This window comes from Heterodontus francisci, chromosome 12, assembly GCF_036365525.1.
Source record: "Heterodontus francisci isolate sHetFra1 chromosome 12, sHetFra1.hap1, whole genome shotgun sequence".
Lineage (NCBI taxonomy): Eukaryota > Metazoa > Chordata > Chondrichthyes > Heterodontiformes > Heterodontidae > Heterodontus > Heterodontus francisci.
Genome location: NC_090382.1, coordinates 106,683,652 through 106,703,534, shown reverse-complemented (window position 1 = coordinate 106,703,534; position 19,883 = coordinate 106,683,652). Strand labels below are relative to the sequence as shown.

General features: G+C 44.7%; 1 protein-coding gene across 1 annotated transcript in view; it reads left to right on the top strand.

The window, feature by feature from the left end:
* Positions 1–19,883, top strand: part of LOC137376052 (calcium/calmodulin-dependent protein kinase type II subunit alpha) — a 292,806-nt gene that overhangs the window by 260,482 nt on the left and 12,441 nt on the right. The window contains exon 13 of the mRNA XM_068044036.1: positions 7,630–7,670. Coding sequence (XP_067900137.1) covers positions 7,630–7,670 — 41 coding nt within the window. The remainder of the gene's footprint in view (positions 1–7,629; positions 7,671–19,883) is intronic.

Genomic DNA, 19,883 nt, shown 5'->3' with positions numbered 1-19,883 from the left:
TCAAAAAGAAAAAGGAAGCATTCATAAGGGCTGGAAGGCTAGGAACAGACGAATCCCTTGAGGAATATAAAGACAGTAGAATGGAACTTAAGCAAGGAGTCAGGAGGGCTAAAAGGGGTCATGGAAAGTCATTGGCAAACAGGATTAAGGATAATCCCAAGGCTTTTTATACATATATAAAGAGCAAGAGGGTAACCACGGAAACGGTTGGCCCGCTCAAGGACAGAGAAGGGAATCTATGTGTGGAGCCAGAGGAAATGGGTGAGGTACTAAATGAGTACTTTGCATCAGTATTCACCAAGGAGAAGGACTTGGTGGATGATGAGGCTAGGGAAGGGAGTGTAGATAGTCTCAGTCATCTCATTATCAAAAAGGAGGAGGTGTTGGGTGTCTTGCAAAGCATTAAGGTAGATAAGTCCCCAGGGCCTGATGGGATCTACCCCGGAATACTAGGGGGGCAATGGAAGAAAATGCTGGGACTTTGACAGAAATCTTTGCATCCTGATTGGCTGCAGGTGAGGTCCCAGAGGACTGAAGAATAGCCAATTTTGTTCCTTTGTTTAAGAAGGGTAGCAAGGATAATCCAGGAAATTATAGGCCGGTGAGCCTTACGTCAGTGGCAGGGAAATTATTAGAGAGGATTCTTCGGCACAGGATTTACTCCTATTTGGAAACAAACAAACTTATTAGCGAGAGACAGCATGGTTTTGTGAAGGGGAGGTCGTATCTCACTACTTTGATTGAGTTTTTTGAGGAAGTGACAAAGATAATTGATGAAGGAAGGGCAGTGGATGTTATCTGTATGGACTTCAGTAAAGCCTTTGACAAGGTCCCTCATGGCAGACTGGTACAAAAGGTGAAGTCACACAGGATCAGAGGTGAGCTGGCAAGATGGATACAAAACTGGCTCAGTCATAGAAGACAGAGGGTAACAGTGGATGGGTGTTTTTCTGAATGGAGGGATGTGACTAGTGGTGTTCCGCAGGGATCAGTGCTGAGACCTTTGCTGTTTGTAGTATATATAAATGATTTGGAGGAAAATGTAGCTGGTCTGATTAGTAAGTTTGCGGACGACACAAAGGTTGGTGGAGTTGCGGATAGTGATGAGGATTGTCAGAGGATACAGCAGGATATAGATCGGTTGGAGACTTGGGCGGAGAAATGGCAGATGGAGTTTAATCCGGACAAATGTGAGGTAATGCATTTTGGAAGATCTAATGCAGGTGGGAGGTATACAGTAAATGGCAGGACCCTTAGGAGTATTGACAGGCAGAGAGATCTGGGCGTACAGGTCCACAGGTCACTGAAAGTGGCAATGCAGGTGGATAAGGTAGTCAAGAAGGCATACGGCATGCTTCCCTTCATCAGTTGGGGCATAGCGTATAAAAATTGGCAAGTCATGCTGCAGCTGTACAGAACTTTAGTTAGACCACACTTAGAATATTGCGTGCAATTCTGGTCGCCACACTACCAGAAGGACGTGGAGGCTTTGGAGAGGGTGCAGAAGAGGTTTACCAGGATGTTGCCTGGTCTGGAGGGCATTAGCTATGAGGAGAGGTTGGATAAACTCGGATTGTTTTCACTGGAACGATGGAGGTGGAGGGGCGACATGATGGAGGTTTACAAAGTTATGAGTGGCATGGACAGAGTGGATAGTCAGAAGCTTTATCCCAGGGTGGAAGAGTCAGTTACTAGGGGACATAGGTTTAAGGTGAGAGGGGCAAAGTTTAGAGGGGATGTGCGAGGCAAGTTCTTTACACAGAGGGTGGTGAGTGCCTGGAACTTGCTGCCGGGGGAGGTGGTGGAAGCAGGTACGATAATGACGTTTAAGAGGCATCTTGACAAATACATGAATAGGATGGGAATAGAGGGATACGGTCCCCGGAAGTGCAGAAGGTTTTAGTTTAGGCAGGCATCAAGATCGGCGCAGGCTTGGAGGGCCGAATGGCCTGTTCCTGTGCTGTACTGTTCTTTGTTCAGTCCATAATTGAACCCTGATTTCCCTAGAAAATCGATCCTCGCCTCCTCAACATGAGAACCTATTGCATCCCATTTGTTATTTGATCATTTTAGTTTGTTCTTTTCCCCATAATCGCCAACCCCATTCCCCATCAGTTATCGCTCCAGCTCCTTTTTGAAGAAGTTAAATGACTCGACCCGGCAATTTTCAACATCAGTCTGTTCCACATGCACTGCTCTAACTAATATTAACATGGATTAAGGCATTAATTGTGTTGCTACCTTATAAAAGATAGCTCCATCGGTGGATTATCCTAAATGTGTAGATCTAATCAAGATCTTTACATCTTAAAATACATGCTTTTATTGTCTTTATCCTGGGAATAGCTTCTGCAGATTCCCCTGCTCTCGATTCCTATGTATATATGGTATATATCGCACAGAAATAGTTCATTTCGCTCAGTTGATCTATGTTCCACACAAACCTCCTCCCACTCTAAATCCCTCTTCCTGCCCTGCCCCGTTATCCCTCTCTTGATTCTCTCACATGAATGCATCAGGCCTCCCCTTACATGTACCATTGCTCTGTGCTTCAGCTACTCCCTGTGGCAGCTAGCTCGCTGTGCTCATCACTCACTGTGTAAGAAAGAAAAGAAAACTTGCATTTTTGTAGCGCTTTTCATGACCACAGGGCATCCCACAGAACACCCCACAGTGCTTTGTAGCCAATGAAGTATTTTTTTAAATTTTATTTAGAGATACAGCACTGAAACAGGCCCTTCAGCCCACCGAGTCTGTGCCGACCATCAACCACCCATTTGTACTAATCCTACCACATCCCCCTACCGCCTACCTATACTAGGGGCAATTTACAATGGCCAATTTACCTTTCAACCTGCAAATCTTTGGCTGTGGGAGGAAACCGGAGCACCCGGCGAAAACCCACACAGACACAGGGAGAACTTGCAAACTCCACACAGGCAGTACCCAGAATCAAACCCAGGTCGCTGGAGCTGTGAGGCTGCAGTGCTAACCACTGTGCCACTGTGCCGTTGAAGTGTAGTCACTGTTGTAATGTAGAAAACATGTGCAAAGAAACTCCTTCTAAATTCTCCATTAGATTTGTTAGTGACTATCTTATATTTATGCCTCCTTGTTCTGGTCCCTTGCACAAGTGGAAACAGTTCCTCCAAATCTACCCGATCGAACCCCTTCTTAATTTTCAAAGACCTCCATCAGGTCTTCATAGAAAAGAGTCGCAGCCTGTTCAACCTTTCCTGAAAGCTTCGCCCTCTCAATTCTGGTAAAATCATTTTCATCCTCATTGCACTTTCTCCAGCACTTTATAGTCAATGAAGCACTTTTGAAACGTAGGAAACTCACGAGCCAATTTGTGCACAGCAAGATCCCACAAGCAGCAATGAGATAAATGACCGGCTAATCTGTCTTTAGTGATGTTGGTTGAGGCGTAAACATTGGCCAGGAGATCAGGGAGAGTTCCGCTGCTCCCCAGAGGGGAATTGATCAGAGACAGGGGAAACCTAACTATCGTTAAAAAAAAATGAGAGCGTGCGACTGAGTGCTATTTACCGGAATTAAGGAGAGGATTTGGGACAAATTGATTCCTTCTGCCTTCACTTTCCAGCAGTTTGTGCTGACATAATGGAGATGAACTGTCTCGTCCGAGAAATGTGTTTGTAAGAGCTGATTGACCTTTATCTGATCTAAGGGAGCCTGGCATGTGCTTACCTCTCTAGTAATGGAGATCGATGAGCTTGGCAGAGATCCATGGATTAATCAGTGATGCTTTACAGCAAACTCCCATTGCTGAGGCTGTGAATGCATTAGGGAGACAAGGGACCAGAGCCTAACGCAACACTGTTTGGTACAGATTGCCGTTTGTTCAAAGACTTTGCTCAGCCAGATTTGTTTCATGCTTGGAGCAGCTGCAAGATTTGCCCTCTCTTTTCCTCTCCGTTTTAAATTTCTGTCAAATCTTATTCAATGGAGGCACTGCCCCCATCAAAATATCAACAAAGCTGTCTGTTAAAGAAATCTGTGCAGCGAAACACTCGGTGTTGTAAATCACAAAATTGTGGAGCTTTCCACTAAACTGCGGCGACAGGAAGGAAGGAAGGAATGTGGGATTGACTGATGGAGAACAGCAAGCCTAATTCGAATACAATAATGGCCTTGGGAATCGGAGGTCGGCCCGGGGGCATCACAGGGCTGAAGTGACCACCCAGCTGACTCACAAATGTTTTCCGAAAGAAACTTTAAATCGAGGCCCCGTCTGCCCTCTCAGCTGAGCGTAAAAGATCCCATGGTCAGTATTTTGAAGAATAGCAGGGAGTTCTCCCCAGTGTCCTGGGCCCATATTTACCCTTGAACCAGAAATATTTAAAAAGCAGACGATCTGTTCATTATCATGTTGCTGTTTGTGGAAGCTTGCTGTGCACAGATTGACTGTCATGTTTCCTACGTTATAACAGTGACTACACTTCAAAAGTACTTCATTGGCTGTTCCCCACAATTCTCCAAGATCTCTGTGCTCATTCAGTTCTGGCCTCTTGAACATCCCCGATTTTAATCACTCCACCATTGGCGGCCGTGCCTTCAGCCGCTCAGGCCTTAAGCTCTGGAATTCCCTCCGTAAACCTCTCCACCTCTCCACCTCTCTCTCCTCCTATAAGATGCCCTTTGAAATCTACCTCTTTAACCAAGCTTTTGGTCATCTGCCCTAATATCTCCTTTTGTGGCGCAGTGTCAAATTTTGTTTTACAATGTTCCTGTTAAGCGCCTTGGGACCTTCTGTTGTTAAAGGCGCTATATAAATATAGATAAATATAAATGTCTCTAGATGCAGAAATCAACAAGCGCATGGGTAAGGCTTCCACTGCTATGTCCAGACTGGCCAAGAGAGTGTGGGAAAATGGCGCACTGACACGGAACACAAAAGTCCGAGTGTATCAGGCCTGTGTCCTCAGTACCTTGCTCTATGGCAGCGAGGCCTGGACAACGTATGCCAGCCAAGAGCGACGTCTCAATTCATTCCATCTTCGCTGCCTCCGGAGAATACTTGGCATCAGGTGGCAGGACTATATCTCCAACACAGAAGTCCTTGAAGCGGCCAACACCCCCAGCTTATACACACTACTGAGTCAGCGGCGCTTGAGATGGCTTGGCCATGTGAACCGCATGGAAGATGGCAGGATCCCCAAAGACACATTGTACAGCGAGCTCGCCACTGGTATCAGACCCACCGGCCATCCATGTCTCCGCTATAAAGACGTCTGCAAACACGACATGAAATCGTGTGACATTGATCACAAGTCGTGGGAGTCAGTTGCCAGCATTCGCCAGAGCTGGCGGGCAGCCATAAAGACAGGGCTAAATTGTGGCGAGTCGAAGAGACTTAGCAGTTGGCAGGAAAAAAGACAGAGGCGCAAGGGAAGAGCCAACTGTGCAACAGCCCCGACAAACAAATTTCTCTGCAGCACCTGTGGAAGAGCCTGTCACTCCAGAATTGGCCTTTATAGCCACTCCAGGCGCTGCTTCACAAACCACTGACCACCTCCAGGCGCGTATCCATTGTCTCTCGAGATGAGGAGGCCCAAAAGGAAAAAAGGAAAAGGATAAATATAAACAAATATAAGTTGTTGTTGTTGTTCTGGAACATTCTGAGGTAATGAAAGGCACTATGTAAATGTAAGTTCTTTAGTTTACTTCATTCAGAACTGACTGATGATCGTATTCAGGGGCATTTAATGAACCGTGAAGTGTAAAATATTCAGGAATATTGATCAGTTCCTCCTAAGTTGATTACCGATGTTTGAGATTTATCAGTTTTTTTTTCTTTAATTGTATTCGGGGAGTGGAATTTACTCATCTCATGAATATATTCATTCTTAAATAGGTTAAGAATCAATTTTGTTTCAGGCAGTCAAAACTTTTAAGAGTGAGAATTACTGAGGGCCTCAATCTACCACAAGTGAAATGTGCCCGTAGTTTTATTGGTTGCCCTCGAGATGAATGATTCAAGTAGACTGACAGTTCGTTCTATTTACTCTTGGCATGTTATTGTACACTGATGGTTATGTTACTGGGCTATTAATCCAGAGGCCTGGAGTAACAAGCTAGTGACAGGAGTTCAAATCCATGGTAGTTTTAGATTTTAAATTCAGTTAATTAAATAAATCTGCAATAAAAAAACTGGTATAATTAATGGTGACCATGTAACTACTGGATTGATGGCAAAAACCCAGCTGGTTCACTAACGTCCTTTTAGGGGGAAAAAATCTACTGTCCTTACCTGGTCTGGCCTATATGTGACTCCAGACCCTCAGAAATGTGGTTGACCTCTGAAGTGGTCGAGTAAGCAACACAGTTGTATTTAAGAAGGCAGCTCATGACTCCCACCTGCTGGTCTTGACATCAACACTCACATCCCATCAATGAATAAAAAGGCTGGGAGAGGTGATGACAGATGGGCTGCCCTGTGTTTGAACTTGTCTTTCTCATTCCCAAATGCATCATCTGGCTTCTTTTATAATTTAGTCTCTCTTCCTTCAGGTTCAGGGCTCTTAAAGGGGAAGGAAAATTCAGGACACAAGCACACTCTGTTCCAAATACCCCTCCCTTGTTCTATCTGAAAATCAGTTGTAGCCTTGTAGAAGGGGTCCAGTGATCTATGGCTCAGCCTTGCTGTGTGTAAATTGGCTCCCGTATTTCCTACATTACTATAGCAACTACACTTGCAAAAGTACTCCATTGGCTGTGAGGCGCTTTCGGATGTCCTGAGATTGGGACAGGCGCTGTATAAGTACAAGTTCTTTCTTTTCCCATAGTGTTCCACTTCAAATACACACACATACAGCAGGGCCAACATCACCCACTCAATTGAGCTTCCCTGGATTTATCCTTATCCAACATATCCAGGCACAGTTCACACCCTGGCAGGACTAAGCCCCTTGTTAAATGGGTGTGTGTCTGCTGCAGGGCTGCAGCAGTGCTGTGGCCGCTGGCTACGAGATCTGCCGGCTGTTGTCCCAAAACAGCTCTGAAAACAATATGATCCTTACCTTGTTTGGGCCATGGAATATTACAACGTAGAACGAGGCCATTCGGCCCATCATGCCCATGCCGGCTCCTTGCAATTCACCCCGCCTCCCTCCTGCTTTTCCCTCAAGGCCCTGAGGTCCCTGACATCTTGAGGTTGGGAAAGGCACTATATAAATGCAATATTTTTCGTCCTTTGTGTCGGCTGTTTGCTAGAGCAATCCAAAACTGATTGCACTGTCCCATTGTCTTCCTCTTCTTTATAGGTTGGAATATGCCAGGCTCCTTCTGACCTCCCACTCTGGGAACTTTGGTGCAAAATCAGCGGAGACCCAGGTGAAGTGACACTCACTCGCGTCTCCAGGTCTCCACTCACCTAATGCCAAGGTGACAGCAGGTGATGGAGAAATCTCACCGTGGAAATTTCAGGGGAAAATGTTTCATCTACTCTTCCCTTAAAAAGATGCAATGGTCTCTCATTCGATTACAAGCATTAACCACCGAAGGAAACCTTTCCCCCTTCCCTAACCCTCGATCCTCCTGGTTACTAACTCCGCTATCCATTTATTGTACATCTCAATATAATTGCATTTGGTTTCCTTCCTCTTATAGGTGGGAGGAGCTCAGGCAACAAGAAGACAGATGGAGTGAAGGTAGGAAAAAAAATCTTCTATATTCTGCCTCTACTTTCTGCAGGATCATTGAGCCACGCTTGGCCAGTTTGATGGGACCTTCCCATGTGGTAGATAGTGTTGGCTGCTCAGAATCTTTAGATAACTTCACGTTGATCAGTCTACCAGCAACATTCAGCTCAAACCTCCCTCTTAGGGTTGGCTGTCTCTCTGAAAACAACTGGGCCTCCAGAACACAATGGCTTCGTGATTAATAGAGCACGAGGGATCAGTAGAGGTGATCTTCAGCGCCGAGCATTCCTAACATGTCAAAGATGCAAACCTCAAGAATAAACCAACAACTCAGCAAGTTCCCACAAGTGCTCCTGTAAAGCTGGGTGGGGCACTCAAACTGACCTTCCAGAAGTAAAATCCCTCTTAACACACAACAACCCAATCCCGCTCAGTTAAATAGTTCCAGGGACGACGGATTACACTTATGTGAAGAGACTGGAGAAGCTGGGGTTGTACTCCTTAGAGCACAGAAGACTAAGAGGAGATTTGATAGAGGTGTTCAAAATAGTGAAGGGTGTAGATAGAGTAAATAAAGAGAAACTGTTTCCTCTGGCCGAAGAGTCGATAACCAGAAGGTAAAGATCTAAGGCATTTGGTGAGAACCAGAGCCAACATCAGGAAAATCTTTTTTACACAATCAGTGGTTAGAATTTGGAATACGCTGCCTGATAGGGTACAGATTCAATAGCTGCCTTCAAAATGGAATTCTATAAATGCTTGAAGGAAAAAAATGCAGGCTTACGGAGAAAAAGCTGGGGAGTGGAACTAACTGGATTGCTCTTTGAAAGAACTGAACAGTATCGACAGACTCAATGCCTCCTTCTGTGCTGCACCATTCTGTTGTGGAGAAGTAGATTGTTTGATATGAAGGTACCGAGAGAATAGCACCAAAATTACAAGAGGTGTTTCGCAGGTCTCCCAATTCCCATGGTAACTCCTTCCTCCTGGGGAATCTAGAAATAGGGACACAGTTTCAGAATTAGGAGTCTCACATTTAAGACGGAGATGAGGAGGAATTTCTTCTCTCAGAGGGTCATAAATCTTTAGAATTCTCTTCAGGGAGCAATGGAGGCTGGGTCATTGAATATATTCAAGGCTGAGTTAGACAGATTTTTGAACTACTAGGGAGTCGAGGGTTATGGGGGCAGACAGGAAAGTGGAGTTGAGGCCATGATCGGATCAGTTATGATCTTACTGAATGGCGGAGCAGGCTTGAGGGGCTGAATGGCCTACTCCCGCTCCTGTTCTTCTGTTTCGCCTCCTGCCCCTTCTGGAGAACATCCAGAGCAAAAGGGCAAAAGGCTAAGAATAGCCAATTACAGCATTTCTTTGGGAGACTCAGAGATCCTTTGTGGAAACTCTGTGCTAATATTCCAACGTAAAACAGTTACATTCGGAACGAGAGTGGGCCATTCAACCCCTTGGGACTGCTGCTCCATTCATATGAGGTTGCCAACTCTGTTTGGTTGTATTCCTGGAAGCTTTGTCACATGACCACGGCCCCACTCAGTCAAACAGTCCTTTTTCTCCCCCATTTCCAATATTGTTACAACTAACAGACCAAAGTGTTTAAAGAAAATGAAGAAGGCAGACACTTTCTATAAAGCCCCTATGATAAATCTCCTGGGTAATTCATAGCAGTGTCCAGGAGATTAATTCTTAATACCTGGAAACACCAGGACATTCCTGGATGGCTGGCAACCATACATTCAGTCAGACCATGGTTGATCTGCACCTCAACTCCAATTATCTGCCTTTGCTCTATCTTGCTCAATACCCTTTTCCAACAATAATCTATCGATCTGAGTCTTGAAAGACCTCCAGCATCCACAGCAATTTGGGGCAAGAGAGTTCCAGATTGCTACAATTGTACAGGGTTTTGGTGAGACCACGTCTGGAATGCTGTGTGCAGTTTTGGTCTCCATATTAAAGAAAGGATATACTTGCACTGGAGGCAGTGCACTGAAGGTTCATTAAATTGGTCCCTGGGATGAGGGAGTTGTCCTATGATGAGAGGCTGAGCGAATTGGGTCTAGACACTCTGGAGTTTAGAAGAATGAGAGGCGATCTCATTGAAACATACAAAGTTCTGAAGGGGCTGGATGGGGTAGACGCTGAGAGATTGTTTCCGCTGGTCGGGGAATCTTAAACACAGGGGCACAGTCTCAGGATAAGGGGTGATCATTTAAGATGAGGAGAAATTACTTCACTCAAAGGGTTGTGCATTTTTGGAATTCTCTATCCCAGAGGGTTGTGGATGCTCCATCATTGAATACATTTAAGGCTGAGATAGACAGATTTTTGGTCTCTCCAGGAATCAAGGGATATGGGGAGCAGGCAGGAAAGTGGAATTGAAGCCCAAGGTCAGCCATGATCATATTGAATGGCAGAGCAGGCTCGATGGGCCATATGGTCTACTGCTGCTCCTATTTCTTGGTTTCCTGTATTCTTGTATTTTCACTATCCTTTGTTTGAAGAAGTACTTATTCACATCACCCCTGAATGGCCTGGCTCTAATTTTAAGGTTATTCCCCCTCTGTTGTGGACTACCCCCTCTGGAGGAAATAGTTTCACTATCTCTACGCCTTGAATCCCTTTATCATTTCAAACACTTCAATCGGATCGCCCCATAACTGTTTAAGCTCAAGCAAATGCAAGCCAAGGATATGAAACCTATTTAACTCTCTAAACAGTTTTCAATTATAATTCCAAAAAAACTCTAATTCTGAATTAACTGTCGCAAATAAAGCTCACTTTGAGCACAATTTTCACAATATTTGCTCTCAAGGGACTGGTTACAGTAAAATTAGACTGTAATGGTGTTCTGGTCAACATTTATCCCATCAGCAAACAACTTAGCCAATCATTCAATGCATTGCAGTTTGTGGGATCTCACTGTGCACAGGTTTGGCTGTGCATTTGGCTAAAAACCAACAGTGACCACACTTCACAAGTAATTGATGCACATTGGCACATTCTGAGGATGAGAGACCCGATATTAACTTTCACTCTTTTCTACATTGTGAGTTAAACCTTGAACCCCAAAGATAGTAACTGGTGACCTGAAGAAATAAGATAGATTTTACTCATTTGTGTTCCTAGACCTGGAGATTGGTGCATGAGAAAGAATGTGATGCTGTGGTGCGGACAGTACCAGGTTAGCCCATGATCCCCTCTCCAGGAATGTGGGACGAATTGGATAGCTCTTTCAAAGAGCCAACACAGGCACAATGGTCCAAATGACCTCCTTCTGTTCTTGTGTGATTCTGTGTTTCTTTGCTGGGGGAACTTTCATATCCTGAAACTGTCCATCAAAGTGGTCAAAATCTGGAATGACAAACAGGCCTGAGTTTCAAACCTCAAGGATGCCTGATTGGATTTCTATTAAAGCAAAGGTTACAAATAGTCTATCTCTCGGACAACACTTCTACAGATCAGTCTCTGATTGAGAGTCCAGCAATTCTATAATAAACAAAGTCTATGAAGGACTCGTGAGCTTCTATTCTTAGAAATCATAGGACGTTTACAGCTCAGAAAGAGGCCACTTGGCCCATCATGTTTGCACCAGCCAAGAAACCAGCCACCCAGCCGAATTCCACCTTCCAGCATTTGGTACGTAGTCCTGCCGGTTACGGCACTTGAGGTGCATATCCAGATATCTTTTAAATGAGTTGAGGGTTTCTGCCTCGACTACCATTACATGCAGTGAGTTCCAGACCCCTACCACCCTCTGAGTGAAAAAACTTTTCCTCATCTTCCCTCTAATCTTTCTATCAATCACTTTAAATTTATGCCCCTTAGTCACTGACCTTTCCCATCCACTCTATCCAGGCCCCTCACAATTTTGTACATCTCAATCTAATCTCCCCTCAGACTCCTCTCCTCTGTTTCAAGGAGAACAACCCCAGCCTATCCAATCTTTCCTCATAGCTACATTTTTCCAGTCCTGGCAACATCCTCATAAATCTCCTCTGTACCCTCGCTAGTGCAATTACATCCTTTCTGTAATGAGGTGACCAGAACTGCACACAGTACTCACATTGTGGCCAAACCAATGAGTTATACAGTTCCAACGTAACCTCCCTGCTCTTATATTCTATACCTTGGCTAATAAAGGAAAGGATTCCATATGCCTTCTTAACCACCTTATCAACCTGTCCTGCTACCTTCAGGGATCTGTGGACATTCAGTCCAAGGTCCCTCACTTCCTCTACACCTCTCAGTATTTTCCCATTAATCGTGTATTCCTTTGCCTTGTTTGACCTCCCCAAATGCATGACCTCACACTTCTCCAAGTTGAATTCCATTTGCCACTCTGCCCACCTGACCAGTCTATCGATATCTTCCTGTAGTCTATCCTCCTCGCTATCAACCACACGGCCAATTTTTGTGTTGTCTGCAAACTTCTTGATTATGCCCCCTACATTTATGTCCATCTTTCTGCTGTAAATTCTACTTTATAAATTGTTCCTTGGCAACTCTGTGGATTTTGATTGTGTTTTAGTTGAAACTCGTATGTAAATTCTGCACCAATATTTGGCGTGGGATTGACAAGTAGCAATGGAAGTTAGTCAAACGTTGGCAAATATTTGGGGCATATGATTAATATACAGCAGGCAGTTGCTGATAGGGGTGTGGTAGCATTATTGACCTAACATGTGAAAGACTGCACCACTAACCTGGATGGATATGAGTTCAAATCCCACTAAGGTAACTTGAGAATATAAATACACTTAAAAGCTGTTATCAGTAAGAGTGACTATAGGCCAACATTCCCTGATCAACTAAGCCCAATTAGTCAGCCTGTTATTATTTATGCCATCATACCAGGTGGAAATTGGCTGTAAGATTTGCCGACATAATAATAGTCTCTTTTCTGGAGGATGTGAGAAGGTGCTACCACACGGTCATTCTCCATTTTATGAGCCTTAGGTTGTGACTGCCAACTGGCTAGCCCGTGACTTCTCCTGCCCTTGCATAATCTTCACACATACGCAAACACGCACACGCTGCTGGAGTGAAATTGTTCCACATAATTATAAGAAGGATAATCAAGTGGCTGCTTTGTCCTAGATGATGTTGAGCATCTTGAGTGTTGTTAGAGCTACACCCATCCAGGCAAGTGGATGGTGGACAGGCTTTAGGGAGTCTGTGTTAGGCTGAGGTTTATCAGCATGTCTTTGTCACTGGCGCTATAGGTCCATTCATTAATCTGCCCCTGCCCTTATCTTTCTGTTCCATTTACAGTTCAAGTGCCCTCTTCAACTTCTACTCCATTATGTCATTGAGCTTTCTGAAAGTAGAATGACGACCATTGTTCTGAATAGCAGTTTGAATATAATCCAGCAATTTAAGAAATAACTTTGAAACATTTGCTTTTGATGTTTGATAACTTCACATAACGAATTAATAGTTTTGGTTCTATGTACATTTCACACAACTTTTGTTTAATACATAGGAACAAATTAATTTTTCCCTTCTTCGCATGCCTATTTCCTTCCCTTATTCACCATTTGTCTCATGGTTTCTCTCTCTCACACATATTTTCTCTCCTCTTCCGCTCTATCTGTCCCTCAGTCTTTAAACATGTCTGTTGCTCTCACTTTCTATCTTACTCCCTTTCACTCTCTCTCTAACTCGATAACTCTTTCTCTCTTGTTCTCTGTCTTTCTTCCTCTGTCACACTGTCTCTTTTTCTACGTCTTTCTTTCTGTCTCTCTCTCTGTCTCACACTTCCTGTTTTTGTCTCTGTCTCTCCCTCTTTCCTGGTCTGTCTCTCTGTTTCTTTCTTTGTCTCTCACTCCATCTCTGTTCCTCCTCTATTACTGTCTCTGTCTCCTTCTGTTTTTGTGTCTTCCCCTCTCCAACTATCTCTGTCTCTCTTTGCCTTTCTTGCTTTGTTTTACTCTCTCTTTTCAGCTATCTCCCTCTCACTGTCCCACTCTGCCCATTTTTCTGTCTCTCTCTGCCTTTCTAACACTGCCTCTGTCTCTCTGTCTGTCTGTCTCCCTCTCACTGTCTCTCTACCTCCTTCTCTCACATGGTCTGTCTTCCTGTCTCTTTATGCTTTTCTCTCTTATGTTGTGTCTCTGTCTCCTCTCATTCTCTTTCACTGTCTTTCTATCGCTCCTTCTCAATCTGTCACTCTGCCTCTGTATCTCACTGTCTCTTCATCAATCTTTTTATCTCCCTCACTAACACACTGTCCATCACAGTCTCTCTCTCACTGTCTCCGTCTCTGTCACCCTCTCTGTCTTTCTTTCACTCTTACACGCTCTCAGGGTCTGTTTCTCTCTGTCTTTCTCTCATTCACCGTCTGTCTCCTTCTTTGTCACCCTCTCTGTCTCCCTCTGCCTTTCTCATTCTCAGACTCTGTCTGCATTCATTTTAATTGAAACTCTCTTCAATGCACAATCCTCGCTCCCCTCAACACCTCCCCAATCCTCCATTCCTTGTCCCGCCCCTCTCCAGAAGCGGAATTCTAATTCAAGTATTCTGCTGATGGTGAGAGCTTTCATTGTCAATGAATTACCTTGCCACCATCTCCCCAGGACAACATCCTTTTAAATTGCGATTACTCTCTGGGTGATGTAGTGAGGGAGAGGGGATTGAGAGAGCGGGTGGTGGGGGATGGGTGGACTGGGAGGTGTTGTTAATCATAGATTAACCTCTGTCAACTCCCCGTCCCCCACCCCCACTTCACTCAGAGAGCATCCATTGTCAGGGTTTGGTTCCAGTTCACGATTTCGACCCACGTGTGTAAGTTCCTGCAGGACATTGTTGTTGTCAATAGACAAGGGAATTGTTTATTGGATTTGTAAGACCTTCCTCTGTTGGCTATTTCAGCAGAAACTCTTGCATGTGTAAACTATATAGAATGGTGCAGCACAGAAAGAGGCCATTTGATCCATCGTGCGTGTGCTGGCTCTTTGAAAGAGCGGTCCAATTAGTCCCACTCCCTTGCTCTTTCCTCATAGTCCTACAGTATTTGCCTTTCTAATTTTCTTTTGTACGTTATTTTCAAAGATGAATTAATCTCTCCATTAGAAATAGTGGCAAGAGTAATATCACAGGAGCAGGTGAAGTATTCAGTCGCAAATATTGCCTCATGGGAGAGGACTTCTTTTGCATAGCGTACTCAGAAACTGAGCCTCTAAAGAGTGAGGAGGCAGCTTACGACATTGTGACTTCAGCTGATTGAACCTTGACACTTTGGTAAAGCTTTGCTGCATCTCAGCTGCGTCCACCCGCGGAGCAACAGGAGACCTGGCACAAGGAAGGTTAGAAGGTGGCCCAGATGCAAGTGACAATGCTGGTGGCCAGAGGGATAAGGAGCAAGCCCTGGGCTTAGGAATAGTAATCACCCTCCTGAGACTGGAGCTGAAGGACGTAAGCTTCGGTGAGTGGAGACTAGATTACAGTCTCTCTAAGTACTCAGTTTACATCCTGTCGGGGAACAGGGTGAGCACTGGCTCAGGAGTAGCATTCCCACCTCAGAGTTTTAGAACTAGGGGGTCACAGTCTTAGGATAAGGGGTTGGCCATTTGGGACTGAGATAAGGAGAACTTTCTTCATTCAGAGGGATCTTTGGAATTCTCTACCCCCGAGAGCTGTGGATGAGTATATCGAAGACTGAGATTGATAGGTTCTTTGACACTTAGGGAATCAAGAAATATGGGAATAGGGTGGGAAAGTGATGTAGAAGATCAGTCATGATCTTATGGGTAGCTGAAGGCACAGCAACCAATGGTGGAGCAATTAAAATGGGGGATGCTCAGCTGCCTCTCTGCCTCTCTTTCTTCCTTTAAGATGCTCTTTAAAATCTACTTCTTTGGCTAAGCTTTGGCCATCTTTCCTAATTTGTGGCTCGGCATGTAATTTTGCTTTATAAGGCTACTGTGAAGCACCTTAGGATGTTTTATTATGTTGAAGGGGCTATATAAATATAAGTTCTTGCTGTTATTCAATGTCGGAGTTGACTCTAATGGCCTGCCCCAGCTCCTAGTTCTTATGCTCTTATGAGTCAGAGCTTTGAGCTCATGGCCCATGTTCACTGGCTCCCAGTGAGCAAACGCCAAGTATGCCAGCTCGGATACTGGGTTGGCTACAGCAGCGGGGGACCTGTGTCCAATGGGTGTGGGTGCCCCCCTCCCTAGTGTAAGGGGGTAGATGGGGCAGGGGAGGGAATCTTCAGCCTTGGGTGCAACCTATCTGCGAGACAGGCCTGCAAAGACAAAACTGTGAGGAAGGCATTAGGAAAACCACCTCTTCCCTGGTGGGTGGTTCAAGAACCTGGTGTAAGAGACTTGAGTTAGGACCTACTCGAGGGGCAAATCACAATGGCAGAATGTTGATCAGTGAAATAGTGTGTGAATTCACTGTGCAGATGGTTATTTGCCTTAAGGGCCCATTTGGAAAGGTTTGAGATTTTCAGAAGCACCCTCTAAGAGGCCTAGATTTCAGAATTGCCCATTAAGTGTCTTCCTCCTGTCTCGTCTAAATGGATGGACTGAGCCTTGTAAAGTCAAAGTGATCAGATTTATTTAGATCAGGACATTTTTTGTATTCAGATAATCACTGCTGACTTATCTACCCTCAGGTTCATTTTTTTCTTTGTTCTTGGGATGTGAGTATTGCTGGCAAGGCCAGTGAACCATTGCAGTCCATGTGGTGTAGGTACACCCACTGTGCTTGTTTTCTGTAGTGCTTTGATACAACTGAGAGGGTTACTAGGCCATTTCAGAGAGCAGTTAAGAGTCACCACATTGGTGTGGGTCTGGAGTTACATGTAGGGCCAGACCAGGCAAGGATGGAAGATTTTCTTCCCTGAAGGACATTAATGAACCAGATGGATTTTTACAACAATCTGGTAGTTTCATGATCATTTGTAATGTGATTAGCTTTTCAATTCCAGATTTATTACTTAATTGAATTTATATTACGCTCCCCCCCCCCCCCCCTCCCCCCCGCTGGCATTTGAACTCATGTCTCCAGAATATTAGTCCAGGCCTCTGGATTACTAATCCACTAACATTACCACAATGCTTCCATCCCCTTCTAGGAGGTAGCTGCATCCCAGACTCAATGACTCCCACTTGCCATTTTTCCCTCATTTTTGGCCAACAATAGAGTGCAGCCGTGGCTCAGTGGATAGTGTTCTTGCCTCTGTGTCACAAGATTGTGGATTCAAGCCCCACTCCAGAGACTGGGAGCACAAAATCCAGGCTGACAGTCCCAACGCAGTACAGAGGGAGTGCTGCGCTGTCAGAGGTGCCATCTTTTGGATGAGTTGCTAAACCCAGGCCATGCCTGCCGTCTCGGATGGATGTAAAAATTCTCACGGCACATTTCAAAGAAGAGCAGGGGAGTTAAGCTGATGGCCTGACCAGCAACGAACACTTAAAACAGATTATCTCGTCGTTGTCTCACAGCTGTTTGTGGGAGCTTGCTGTGCATAAATTGGCTGCCACGTTTCCTATGTTACAACAATGACCATGTTTCAAAAAGGCTGTAGAGTACTTTGGGTGTAAGTAAGTGCAAGGAATTCTTTCAGTAATCCAGAGAACAAACGTTCAAATCCCATCAGGGCAATTTGAGAATTTCAATTCAGGTTTTTTTTAACCTGGGAATAAAAAGCCGATTATTAAAAGAAGTGACAATGAAGCAGGTTCAGAAAGCAGTTAATAAAGCATATGGTATCCAAGGCTTTATAAGTAGAGACATAGAGTACAAGAGCAAGGAAATTATGATGAACCTTTATAAAACACTGGTTCGGCCTCGACTGGAGTGTTGTGTCTAATTCTGGGCACCATGCTTGAGAAGGATATGAAGGCGTTTAGAGAGGGTGCAGAAAAGATTCATAAGGATGGTTCCAGGGATGAGGGACTTCAGTTACGTGGATAGATTGCAGAAGCTGGGGTCATTCTCCTTAGAAAAGAGAAGGTTGAGAGGAGATTTGATCGAGATGTTCAAAATCATGAGGAGACTAGACAGAGTAGATAGAGAGTAACTGTTCTCATTGGCTGAAGAGTCGAGAACCAGAGGACACCGTTATAAGGTTAATGGCAAAAGAACCAATGGCAAGATGAGGAAAAAGATTTTGGCAGAGCGAGTGGTTAGGATCTGGAGTGCTTTGCCTGAGAGTGTGGTGGAGGCAGATTCAATCGTGGCTTTCAAAAGGGAATTGGATAATTGTATGAAGAGAATAAATTTGCAGGGCTATGGGGAAAGGGAAGGGGAGTGGGACTAGCTGAGTTGCTCCAACAGAGAGCCAGCATAGACGTGATGGGCCGAATGGCCTCCTTCTGCACTGTAACCATTCTGTGATTGTACTCTATTCTGTGAAGCTGTCAGATTGTCGTAAAAGCCCGACTGGTTTACTAATATCCTTCAGAAAAGGAAACCTGACGTCCTTACCCAGTCGAGAGCTTTCAGTCACGCCAGTCTTCACACTAAAATAGTTGCCTCTTAACTGCCCTCTGAGATGGCCTAGCAAACCAGCAATATCACACCACTAACCAGTGGTTCAAGAACAAGGCACACCACCACCTTCACAAGGCAACTAGAGATGGGCGATAAATGTCAGTCTTGCCTGCAAAGCTCACATCCCAGAATGAATTTTGAAAAAATGTGCAGTGGATCATTAAAGTCTCAACAACTCTCTGTGTACCCTCTGGATTAAGACTTCAATACCACCCATATCAGCCACATTGAGGAAGTGCTCACTGGTGCAGTGTTCCACTACGAACATATGAACAGACAAATTAGGAGCAGGAGTAGGCCACTCGGCCCCTCCAGCCTGCCCTGCCATTCAATAAGACCATGCCTGATCTGACTGTAAGCTCAACCCAGCCTACTCCCGATAACCTTTTACCCCTTTGCTTAGCAAGAATCTATCTATCTCTGCCTTAAAAATACTCAAAGACTCTGCTTCCATCACCTTTTGAGGAAAAGAATTCCAAAGACTCACAATCTTCCGAGAGAAAAAATTTCTCCACATCTCTATCTTAAATGAGCGACCCCTTATTTTTAAACAGTGACCCCCCCTCATTCTAGATTCTTCCACAAGAGGAAACGTCCTTTCCACATCCACCCTGTCAAGACCCCTCAATTTTATATGTTTCAATCAAGTCACCTCTTACTCTTCTAAATTCCAGCGGATACAAGCCTAGCCTGTCCAATCTTTCCTCATAAGACAGCCTGTGCATTCCAGGTGTAGTCTAGTAAACCTTCTCTGTACTGCTTCCAACACATTTACATCCTTCCTTAAACTCACATTCCAGACAGATGGGATCTGTCAGTCCTGAGGCTCCTATGTTTGTAGTGAGATTGGCTAGTTTCAGTCTCGTTTCTCGTGGGCATCAGCCTGAAGCACAAAGCTGTTGGTTAATTGCAGGCAAAGAGGCAACAAGGGGTGTGGGAAATTAAAATTGTTTTGCTGGGGTAGCTGTGTGAGGAGGGGAAGTGGGAATCTGAAGCAGAGTCAAGGGTGAGACCCGTATTAGGGCCCATAAATACAACATAGTCACCAATAAATCCAATAAGGAATTCAAGAGAAACACCTTTACCCAGAGAGCAGTCAGAATGTGGAACTCAGTACCACAGGGAGTAGTTATGGAATCATCGAGTCATTATGACACAGAAGGAGGCCATTCGGCCCATTGAGTCCATGCCGGCTCTCTGTAGAACAATTCAGTCAGCCCCATTTCTCTGCTCTATCCCCATAGCCCTGCAGTTTATTTCCTTAATGCCGATGCAATTTCCTTTTGAAATCATTGACCATTTCCACTTCCACCACCCTCGCAGGCAGTGAGTTCCAGGTCATTGCAACTCGCTGTGTGAAAAAGTCCTTCCTCACATCTCCCCTGTATCTCTTGCCCAAAACCTTAAATCTGTGTCCTCTAGACCTGTACCGTCAGCTACTGGAAAATACTTGAGGCACATAACATAAACGCATTTAAGGGGAAGCTGGATAAATACAGGGGAAAAAGGAATAGAAGGATATGCTGATAGGGTGAGATGAAGTAGAGGTGGGAGTAGGCTCATATGAAACAAAAGCACTGGCATGAACCAGTTAGACCAATTGGCCTATCTCTAGTCTGTAAATACTTTGAACATCTAACCTTGAGAAAGAAAAAGTGGAACGTGCACATTTGGACACGATATGACAGACGTACCTCG